The sequence below is a fragment of the Symphalangus syndactylus genome, chromosome 11, assembly GCF_028878055.3.
Source record: "Symphalangus syndactylus isolate Jambi chromosome 11, NHGRI_mSymSyn1-v2.1_pri, whole genome shotgun sequence".
In the NCBI taxonomy this organism is placed as follows: domain Eukaryota; kingdom Metazoa; phylum Chordata; class Mammalia; order Primates; family Hylobatidae; genus Symphalangus; species Symphalangus syndactylus.
The window spans coordinates 48,930,662-48,942,614 of NC_072433.2; the positions used below are offsets into that span (position 1 = coordinate 48,930,662).

Sequence of the window (11,953 nt, forward strand, 5' to 3'; positions counted from 1 at the left end):
GCTTTTGCAAACAAATAGTTTTCATTGTTTGAAAAATGTAATAGTTATACAGGAGTAATGACAGAATCTTACAAATCTCCATCAGAAATTAATTTCATAGTTTTAATAGAATAAAAATACTACTTTATTAATTGGATTTAAATGAATCATAAAATTTTTCTGGCCCACTTTTCTGTCAAATAATATATTAGGTCAACAAACTTTGTACCTTGAGCAACTTCATTTTATCTTTTGAGAAGAATCTGCTGAAGTAACTGTTTCTGGAATATTTTCTAAGCTATGACAACATGCGGATAAATTATTTTGAAACAAATTTTAGTATATCTGGAGCTGGTGATTCTTGTGAAACAATTTCTCTCCAAAGATTTAACTCTTTAAACAAATCAGTTTCATGTAAATTTGAATTAATTTTAAGTGTAAATTTCTCCAACGGAATTTTGATGCATCTTCTCACATGTTCTGTAAGTTGCAGAGGCCCAGAGCAGACCCATATGGCATCATGATTTGTAACTTATTCAAAGCCCCTGTTTACGAATTCTATTGCTGTGTATTTATTAACAAGAAAAACTTAACTTTTAAAATTGCTCTCCTTGTTAATAATTGATTAATCAGATGGTTTTTTGTTTGTTTGTTTTTTGTTTTTTGACAAGGTCTCTGTTTTTCAGGCTTGAGTGCAGTGGTATCATCATTGCTCACTATAGCCTCAAGCTCCTGGACACATGTAATCCTCATACCTCAGCCTCCCAAGAAGCTAAAGCTACGATCATGTGACACTATTGCCAGCTAATCTTTATTATCTTTGTTATCATTATTTGTAGAGATGGTGTCTAGTTATACTGCCCAAGCTAGTATCCGACACCTGGCCTCAAAGAATCCTCTGACCTGAACCTCACAACGTGCTGGGATAACAGGCATGCACCACCATGCCTGGCCCATCAGAAGTTTTATACAAATATAGCATCCTTCTCTGTTGAATGTGACTATTATTACATGTTTAATTTCCATTTCTGAGCCTTGGATATCTCCTTAAAGACTTCTAAGCCCTCTGAAGAATTCCAAGCACTTCCTGGTACGCTTTATTGCAATGTCCGTGGGCACACTTTTGTTTTGTGATTCTCTCCTCCCAATATGCTCTCTGAGCACCTATGGTTCCTGTCCCGGTGCTCAGGTCAGGGGGTAAATCTTTGTGCAGAAGCTCCAAGGATGACTCTGAGAATGCACAGGCACAGAGGTATCGGTGCTGCCTCCACACAGAGACCCTCCTTTCACCCCAGGGCTGAGGGGACCTGCTGCTGCTGCTGCTGCTGCCACCTCCCATCCCGGTCCAGACATGCCTGGGCTGCTCCAAGAATGCCTATGCTCAAGGCAGCAAAGCTCTAGCGTGTGGCCTTCATGTCCCTAGGCCTGAGCCTGCCCACCTTTTCTCCCCTCATAGCCACTCTGCCCATGTGCCTGCTCCATTTTCTCAGTGAGCTTCACTTACAAAACACAAGTTCAAAGAAAAAACTGAGAAAGTCAGGGGGCTATCAGCAGAGCCTGACATGTGACACCGGCCCTTCTCAGAGCAGGTCCCTGTGTCACTGCCCTGCCCTCAAGCCCATGAAGCTGGCGCTGCCTCCAGAATTGAGAACCAGTAAAACTGTTTCTATTACTTAACATTGAGGACACAATGCAGAGAAACTTTGTTTTCTAAATCATAGAGATGACTTTGCTTTCTGGGAGCCTATCTGTAAGAATGAGGCTTCCCACCCTTGCCTGGGGAACTGAACCATTTTGCCACAAAGAAACAGCCTGGAATTCTCTCCCCAGTTACAGAAAGAGGTTTGGGGACACAGCATGAGTCATGTTTCATTAAAAGACAGCATGGTGGGTCTATTTGTCAGTTAGACTTGATGGTTCCCATTTTACACACAACCTGGCTTTGCTTTTAGCTCATTAAGAAAAAGAAAAGTCCTTTGTCAGATGAGTAGGTTGCAAAAACTTTCTCCCATTCTGTAGGTCGCCTGTTCACTCTGATGGTAGTTTCTTTTGCTGTGCAGAAGTTCTTTAGTTTAATGAGATCCCATTTGTCAATTTTGGCTTTTGTTGCCATTGCTTTTGGTGTTTTAGACATGAAGTCCTTGCCCACGCCTATGTCCTGAATGGTATTGCCTAGGTTTCCTTGTAGGATTTTAATGGTTTTAGGTCTAACGTTTAAGTCTTTAATCCATCTTGAATTAATTTTTGTATAAGGTGTAAGGAAGGGATCCAGTTTCAGCTTTCTACATATGGCTAGCCAGTTTTCCCAGCACCATTTATTAAATAGGGAATCCTTTCCCCATTTCTTGTTTTTGTCAGGTTTGTCAAAGATCAGATAGTTGTAGATATGCGGCATCATTTCTGAGGGCTCTGTTCTGTTCCATTGATCTATGTCTCTGTTGTGGTACCAGTACCATGCTGTTTTGGTTACTGTAGCCTTGTAGTATAGTTTGAAGTCAGGTAGCATGATGCCTCCAGCTTTGTTCTTTTGGCCAGAATCTACAATGAACTCAAACAAATTTACAAGAAAAAAACAAACAGCCCCATCAAAAAGTGGGCAAAGGACATGAACAAACACTTCTCAAAAGAAGACATTTATGCAGCCAAAAAACACATGAAGAAATGTTCATCATCACTGGCCATCAGAGAAATGCAAATCAAAACCACAGTGAGATACCATCTCACACCAGTTAGAATGGCCATCATTAAAAAAGCAGGAAACAACAGGTGCTGGAGAGGATGTGGAGAAATAGGAACACTTTTACACTGTTGGTGGGACTGTAAACTAGTTCAACCATTGTGGAAGTCAGTGTGGCGATTCCTCAGGGATCTAGAACTAGAAATACCATTTGACCCAGCCTTCCCATTACTGGGTATATACCCAAAGGACTATAAATCATGCTGCTATAAAGACACATGCACACGTATGTTTAGTGCGGCACTATTCACAATAGCAAAGAGTTGGAACCAACCCAAATGTCCAACAACGATAGACTGGATTAAGAAAATGTGGCACATATACACCATGGAATACTATGCAGCCATAAAAAATGATGAGTTCGTGTCCTTTGTAGGGACATGGATGAAACTGGAAAACATCATTCTCAGTAAACTATCGCAAGGACAAAAAACCAAACACCGCATGTTCTCACTCATAGGTGGGAATTGAACAATGAGAACTCATGGACACAGGAAGGGGAACATCACACTCCGGGGACTGTTGTGGGGTGGGGGGAGGGGGGAGGGACAGCATTAGGAGATATACCTAATGCTAAATGACAAGTTAATGGGTACAGGAAATCAACATGGCACATGGATACATATGTAACAAACCTGCACATTGTGCACATGTACCCTAAAACCTAAATTACAATAAAAAATAAATAAATAAAAAATAAAATAAAAAAATAAAAAAAAGAAAAGAAAAAGAAAAGTCATTTATATTTTACCAAATCTTGACATGTCTCCAAATCCTCGAATTGCTGCATCTCTGGTTTTGGTGAAGAACCCCACAGTTCTGCCAGTGGATGGTCTTCCTTGATGAAGCAAGATAATAACTCTACCTTTAAAACAAAGATGCCCCTCTATTGGTCCTTATCAAACACACTTCATCACTAGGATGAACACAGCTGTGAAGGGGTCTCATTGGGCTGTGCCAGGAAAAAAGAAGCAGCTGCAACCATAGGAATCTTCATGGGAACAGTCAGCCCAGCTGTCCTTGAGCAACCAGGCCCATATTACCTAAGCCTTGGTGGCTTCTTCCCCAGGGACACAGAGGTGCTGCATTTCACAGTGACTTTCCTATTTCAGAGCAATTTCACCTCCTTCTCTAACAAGGCCTCACAAATATACTGAGAGCTAGAGAGGACAAGTATAAAACCACAATGCTATCGGTGGTTCCTGGGATTGGAACAGGTGTGTAGGAAAAATTCACTCTCTTCTATGGGTCAGTTTTCAAATGTGAGTGTATTACTTTTATAATAATCATGTTACGCCTAGTAGTCATTAAGAACGTATCGATCAGGAGTGATGTCACACATGAAAAAGATGGCAACCAGTCCCTTAATTCAAACTCTAAGCCCTAGTAAGTTTCTTCTCCCAGTATCATGACATTTCCTTAAGAATATTTACTCAACGAATTAAGAGATGTGACAACCTAATTCGACGTGCAAATCTAGGTTAAACATGTATCCAGAAACATCAACAGCCGTGAAGCCATGGTTGGAACAATTGGAGAAATGTGAAATATTCACAAGACAATAAATGACATTGAGGAACTAGTTTTCTTAATGTGTGTAAATTGTATTGTGTTTGATGTGGGAATTTCCCCTCATATGTAAGAGATTCATGCTGAGATAATTATAGTGAAGTGTCACGATGTTCATGTCTTTCTTTTTTTTAACTTTAAACAAATTTTTAGTACACAAAGGTTGTCACGTAATTGTAAGTTTCTCTACTTTGTACACAATTAGTCTCACTCTGCACAGAAAGCATGCTTAACTTCTCATCTGGTGGTTGCAAGCACTAAAATCCTGATTTTAACAGAATAGTAGTAAAAAAATGCCTCAGTGATTTAAGTTGAAAGCAGTACATCAGTACATGGCTCTTGTACCCAGTGTCAGGTATGTACAACATCTTTCTATTCAAAAATACAAACTAAATCATCTGTAGGCATGGATGACAGCAGTAAACCATTATATATTTTGTCAGCTGAAACCAGTAACTGATGGTTATAGTGGTTTCTTAAACATCAGCCAGCCTTTTCTTCATTTTCTCCAACTGACTTCTCTGAAGTTATTGGTGAGGAACACTGCCTTGGGCTTCCTATCACAATTCATTAATAAAGGTAAAGCACTATTCTACAAATTAGAACAGGCCACCTCCCATACCACCTCCCATTCCACACATTGCACCCATTCCAGGGCTGTTCCCTTCTTTAGGAATTTCTGTGACTACAACAGCTGCTGTAGTTAATAGAGAGGCCATGCCAGCAGCATCCAATAAAGCAGTTCTCACAACTTTTGTCGGGTCAATAGTGCCTTTTTCCACCACATTCACCAAATCTCCTAACATAGTATCATAACCAAATTCTGAGGAACTTTGCATAATTTCCTCAACTATCAAAAATCCATCAACACCTGCATTCTTAGCAGTGGTCATTGCTGGAATTTTGAGTGTTTTTAATAATTTCTACACCAATTTTTTTATCTTCGTTAGCTGGAGTCAATGAGTCCAAGGCTGGAATGCATCGAAGCAGGGCACAATCCCCTCCCTAAACAACGCCTTCTTCAACAGCAGCTCTTGTAGCATTAAGTGCACCTGTAACTCTGTCTTTCTTTTCATTCACTTCAACATCACTTGTCCCACCAACCTTCAGCACAGCTACTCCATCTCAAAGTTTCTCCATTCAGTTTTTCCTTTTCATACTCGCTGGTTGTGACATCTGACTGGTCAATGATTTCTTGAATACATTTTTCAATTTGAGCCTTGTTACCTTTTCCTTTTAAGAGCATGGCATCATCTTTGATCACAGTGACCTCTTCAACTTCTCCTAAGTCATGAGGCTGAACATCTTCAAGATTTAGTGTCAGCCTTCTTCTCCAAACACTGCAGCACCAGTAGCAATAACCATATCTTTAAGCTGGTTCTTTCTATTGTCATCAAACCCTGGAGCTTTGACTGCCACAACCTGAAGACCAACCTTTAGCCTATTCAAGATGAGTGTACCTAGAGCTTCTCCATCAATGTCTTCAGCAATTATGACCAAAGGCTTACAGTGAGCATTGGCAATTTCAAGAGCAAGTACAATGGACTGGACACTAGAAATTTTCTTTTCACGCAACAGAACATAGGCATCCTGGAATTCACATTTCTCACCTTTTGATGTATTAATAAAGTATGGAGAAATATATCCTTGGTCAAATATTCATGCCTTCAATAATTTCTAATTCATCAGTCAGTGTTTTTCCATCCTTTACTGTGATGACACCCTTTCTTCCAACATTTTTCATTGTATCAGAGATGATGTTACCAATTTCTTTGTCTCCATTTGCAGAAATTGTAGCAAGCTGCTCAATTTCTTCAGGTTTGGTAACAGGTTTAGACTGCTTTTTAAGTTCAGCAATTACAGCATCAACAGCTAACATCACACCTCTCTTGATTTCCACTGGATTAGCACCTTTGCTAACCTTCTGGAAGCCTTACTTGGAAATAGAGCTTACCAGTACAGTAGCAGTGATAGTGCCATCCCCAATCTCTTCATTTGTGTTATTGGCAACATCTTGGACAAGTTTAGCTCCAGTGTTTTTATATTTATCCTTTAAGTCAATTGACTTTGCATCAGTCACACCATCTTTTGTTACTTCGGGACTTCCCCAGCTATGTTCAATAATTACTGTTCTTCCATTTGGCCCCATTGTAATGGATACAGCATCGACTAAAAGGTCTACACTTTGAAGCATTAAGACTCAGACATCGGTACCAAATTTTACATCTTTACCATCAGTCCGAGTGAGATGAGGAGCCAGTAGCCTGGATACCGGTCTCATCTGGCGAAAGACTGTGGGTAATCGAAGCATTTCTGCCGGGCGGTGGCACGACTTGTGCATGGTGAGGCAGGTCATCAGCAGCAAGTGAGTGCTGTCTCTTACTTTTTAAATGTGACATAGCAAATATACCTAAAAAAACACATAAATTATTAATTTAGGCAAAGCACATAAAGGCTTCATTTAATATTCTGTTTCTCTGTATGCTTTCTTCACCAGGAAGAAATAGTTTTAGTGTCAGGAATGAATGAGTCTGCCCCTCAATTCCAGCCTGCTCAACACACAAGGCAACAAAGTTCTGACAATCAGAGTGACTCCCTGATGACTAAGCTCCAGCCCCGGATGCAGATTTGTTTAGCAGTTCTGACAGCATCTGACCCAGCCCTCTCCTGGCATACCCCATCAGAACCTTCTTTTTTTTCACTTTGAGACTGAGTCTTGCTCTCTCATGAGCGATTCCCATGTCTCAGCCTCCCAAATACCTGGAATTATAGGCGTAAGCCATCACGCCTGGCTAATTTTTGTATTTTTCATGGAGATGGGGTTTCGCCATGTTGGTCAAATTGGTCTCACACTCCTGACCTCATGTGATCCACCTGCCTCGGCCTCCCAAAGTGCTGGGATGACAGGTGTGAGCCACCATGCTAAGCTCAGAAATTTCCTTTTATGATAATGTCATTAAGGATCTTGGCCACACAATATCATTACCGGCTTCCATTAAATCCACCTCTGGCCTGCCAGGAATCAGCGTTCTTCAGAATCTGACATTTTAAATGAAGAGGTCAGGCAGGTCACGAGGAAAGCCTCATTGTCCCCATGTCTCTGTCACTGCTGCATCCCTGAGACATCACAGACACAGACACTGGGGTCTGCTTCTTTCTCAAACTGCCCTTAGATTGAAAGAGGGAGGAACCAGGATGAATGCCACTCATTTTCCTGAGAAAGGCCCTCTCCTGAGCACCTGGCACGGGGCTCTGTCCATTGCCTGTGTCCGACAATTGCTACTCTGGGTTACGGAGGAAGGACAGGGTCCTGAGAGACCCCAGAGACCTCACACAGCCCTGAAAACATGGGGCTCCTTCAAAAGTGTTTCCTGTCACCAACACGGAGAACACGTCAAGGCCTTGCAGCCCCACTCCATGCTTCTCCACCAAATCCCAATGGCAGTGAGCTCCCTTCGTGCTGACGTCTGTGGAAAGCAGGGAAAGCCCTGGCTCCAAAAGCCCTGAAGTCCTGTGGAGCTGACATTCCCTGAGTGACAGTATGAATGGAAGGAACTCAAGTGCGGGTGGTAGGCCACCTCCTGGCCCAGGCCTGTGTGCCCTCTGAGGGGACACATACAGTCACAATCCCACCCTCCCATTGTCCTTCTCGGAGGAAGGAAGCGGGCGCCCATCTGCCTCATCTCTGTCCTGTGGGGAAGATGGGGAGTTTCAGGGGCACTTTCACATGAATTTCACCAGCTCAGATCTCCTGTGAGGATGGGGCCCACCATGCTCCCAGTGCTGCCAGAAGCCCTGAGCCCCTCCAGGGTCCCTGGGTTTGAGCCAGCCCTGTATCATCCCCAGGAGCTGAATGTCCCAGCAATGGATAGAATTAGATGGAAAGAGCTCTCAATTTGGCCTGAGACTGTCCCCAGATACTCAGGAAAAACAGGATATCCCACAGAGTGGGCAGCAGGTGAGTGGCAGGTTATAGGCCCTGAGTTTCAGTTTGTTTCCCTGTGAGACAGGCCCAGCCCCTCACTCCATTTATACACTGGATTTTAAATGGCACAAGATAAGAGGAATTTTCTGGTCCCAAGAGCAGGAGGAAGGGATTTTCTGGGGTTTCCTGAGTCCAGATTTGCATAAGATCTCCTGCGTGTGCATTGTTCTTTGAGGACCATTCTCTGACTCACCAGGTAAGTGGTTGAATTCTAATCTCTGTAATGAGCCTTGCAGCCAATACCAGTTCTGAACTCTACGTGGTGACCAGGGGCCAGGACCTTTATAAGGTGGAAAGCTTGATGTCCTCCCCAGACTCAGCTCCCGGTGAAGCTCCCAGCCATCAGCCATGAGGGTCTTGTATCTCCTCTTTTCGTTCCTCTTTGTATTCCTGATGCCTCTTCCAGGTGAGATGGGGCAGGGAAATAGGAGGGTTGGACAAATGGAAGAATGGTGTAGAAGCTCTCTGTCTCCTCTCATTCCCCTCCACCTATCTCTCCCTCATCCCTCTCTCTCCTGCCTCTCTCTCTCCATCCCCTCCATCCTTCTCTCCTGTTTCTCTCTCTTCTTCCCTCTCTCTCTCCTTTTTCTTTCTTTTTCCCTCTCTCCCCAGAGCATGTCTTTCTTTCCCTCTCTTTCCTTTGTCCTACCCACACTTTTAGACTGAGTAGACTGAATGCCCTGTTTAATTGAACCAAGCATTGCTTCCTTCAGTAGAAAAGGAGTTTGAGAACCCAATGGACACCTCACTCTCTCTTCTAAGCCAATATGAAGGAGCCCAGTAGCTTGTAAATCTCATCTCCTCACTGCTTTCCATGCTACAACTGCTAAAACTATGGTTGAAACCTGTTAGGTGACTTTTTAAATAAAAGGCAGAAATTTTGATTTTATCTAAAGAAAGTAGTATAGAATGTCATTTTCTAAATTTTTATATTTAAAGGGTAGATAGTGCAACCTAGAGAATTCCAGATAATCTTAAGGCCCAGCCTATACTGTGGGAACTACTGAGGCAGACACTCTGCCCCCAGGAGTTTTCTGATCAGAGGCCCTGAGAACAGTCCCTGCCGTGAGGCCACTGCAGGTTCACAGGACAGGGACAGCCCATTGAAACCAAATTTTAAACCTGGATGCCTAACCTTCATTTTCTCCTTGATATTATGAAAATAAAATAAAAGCCATGAAAGGATAAAAGTGGGAGAGTGGAAGGGAAGGATGGAGAGAGGGAAAAAGAAAATTTCCTAAAACAATTAATCACATAGATGTTATATTGTGAAAGCCTCATTTTACCAATTGTATTTATGAGTCCTGGGTTTTGTGAGAACAACGGGGCTCTGAGAGGCACCAGAGACCTCATATTTTCCAACAGCTAGAACAGTATCATGAAGGAAGGCAGGGAGTTAGGGAGTCAGGGAGGCAGAGAGGCAGGCAGGCAGGGAGGGAGGGAGGGAGGGAAGGAGGGAAGGAGGGAGGGAGGGAGGGATAAAAAAAAGAAGAATGAGGTCGAAACCAGGACTTAGATATTAGAAAGAAGCCATCACAAAAGTTTATTTCTATGGTTAATTGTGGTTTTCAACTGTAAGTTACTTGGTGTTAATTTCATATTAAACAATTTCAGTGAGTTGCATCTTTTTATCCCATCTCAGATCAAATACTTAACAGACTAAATGATCTGAAAAAGCAAAAATTACTGGCTTCTGTGTGTTAAGATGGCAGTATAGTGGCTTTGATGTTATCTTCTTGTGGTGGAGCTGAATTCACAAGAGATCGTTGCTGAGCTCCTACCAGACCCCACCTGAAGGTCCCAGTCGCTCAGGAGAGATCAGGGTCTTTCACAATCAGGTTCTACAAAAATAAACATCCCCCAGACCACAGCAGTGCCAGTTTCCATGTCAGAAACTTAGATCCAAATGATTGACTCGCGTCTCATTATCATGATGGAAAAGCCCAGGCTTGGGAAAGAAGCCCGCTGCGGATTTACTCAAGGCAATACTGACACAGAGTTTGTGTTTTTCCAACATGAGTTTTGAGTTCTAACACGCTGTTTGCTCTTTTTGTGTGTTTTTTCTCTGTTAGGTGTTTTTGGTGATATAAGGAATCCTTTTACCTGCCTTAAGAGTGGTGCCATATGTCATCCAGTCTTTTGCCCTAGAAGGTATAAACAAATCGGCACCTGTGGTCTCCCTGGAACAAAATGCTGCAAAAAGCCATGAGGAGGTCAAGAAGCTGCTGTGGGTTATGTGGATTCAGAAACGGCTCCCTCATCAGACACGTGCGACATGTAAACAAAATTAAACTATGGTGTTCAAAGATAAGGAATCTTTATCCTAGTAATTGTGGTCATTGTGTGATGTTGGTTTGGGCAGGCCATCTCTAATATCCTTGAAACACCCTTTTCTGCTCTCCAGGCAGGGGTCAGGGATGCCACAGTGGGGCTTGGAGTGCTTTCCAGGGTCACAGGCATCTGTATTCTTTGGATCCCTTGACCTTCCCCATTTATTTCCGGCATTTTCCTAGAACATGTGCTTTGCTCCTCTTGCATCCTCCCCTTGCATGCCCTCACCTACCCCACATCTTCCCTAAAAAAAGCAAGCCCAACTCAAAGACCAGTTCCCTCATGGAATCATAGTGGATCTGCCAAGGGAGGGGATGCCCAGTCCTGTTCTTCACAAGGACTCCCTTCTTCTGGTTAAGGTTTCTTATGCAATTACACCTCCTACAGAGGTGCATGAATTTTTTATTCTCCATTTAGCTGTGAGATTTCTACTAGTGTGGACTTTGTCTTCTTCATTTATGTGCTGGCCATTCATAAACTATTTCATTAATTGGATGGCAAAATGCAGTTGTACAAGGGTTTCCTTACATACAAACATAATACGATCCAAGTAACTGCTGTTAAAAACAAGTCTTTTTGAGGGCACAATTAAATGAGGACAATATGGCATAGGACACAAGCAGAGGGGAGCAAACCGCAAGAAGAAAGATGGATCCACTCTAAGGGGAAGCATCACCATAGCTCCCTGGCCCTGCTCTCTCTCCTTGGGAGGGTTTGGTCCTTAAATCATGAACTCTGTGGGTGTATCCTAGACGCATAAGAAGCTCTTTATTTCTTCACATTAACTCTGCACTAAATGTGCATATCATCTACCTCTGGGAAAATGCACCTTAGTTCCAAAATAATCCATTGTCTTTGCTAATCTCAAGATTGAAAAAAGTAAGCAGACCTTGTTAGAGTAAAAGCATTTTTATCTGGATATAGATTTTATCCAGATGTGATGACAGAGCCAGGACTAGGGTGAATCGAGGGAGGCTCTGGCCTCGGGTATAAAATGTAAGCACTAAGATATTCCGTGCTTAAGACAGATGATCTTATAATGCGATAGATGATCTTATAATGCGATAGATTTTTAAAAAATAATATTCATGAAAAATCACCATAATTAACAAACTGTGCAAAATTTAAATCAAGACAGGGTCTAAGCCTGTAATTGTCCAACTCAGTCGCACTCATCTACCTTGATGCCAGGACAGTCAGACCCTGCCTTTATTTAGTTATTTAATATTCATCGTGTATACATTGTTATTTTGAATAAATTAGTGGATTTCTTGATTCCTGGAAGCATATATCACTTGATTGTATAAAGGAAGTGAAGGTTCACACACACAAAAAAAGCAAGAGTCACCATG

At 42.3% G+C, this 11,953-nt stretch overlaps 1 protein-coding gene and 1 pseudogene across 1 annotated transcript; one reads left to right on the top strand and one right to left on the bottom strand.

Moving 5' to 3' along the window:
- Positions 1-4,538: 4,538 nt before the first annotated feature.
- LOC129493051 (60 kDa heat shock protein, mitochondrial-like) lies at positions 4,539-6,596 on the bottom strand (annotated as a pseudogene).
- Positions 6,597-8,511: 1,915 nt separating this feature from the next.
- On the top strand, positions 8,512-10,525 carry LOC129493284 (defensin beta 4A-like). The gene is made up of 2 exons (XM_055299271.2): positions 8,512-8,676; positions 10,343-10,525. The coding sequence occupies exons 1-2, from the start codon at positions 8,619-8,621 to the stop codon at positions 10,477-10,479; spliced, it is 195 nt and encodes a 64-aa protein (XP_055155246.1). The 5' UTR covers positions 8,512-8,618; the 3' UTR covers positions 10,480-10,525.
- The last annotated feature ends 1,428 nt before the right edge of the window (positions 10,526-11,953 follow it).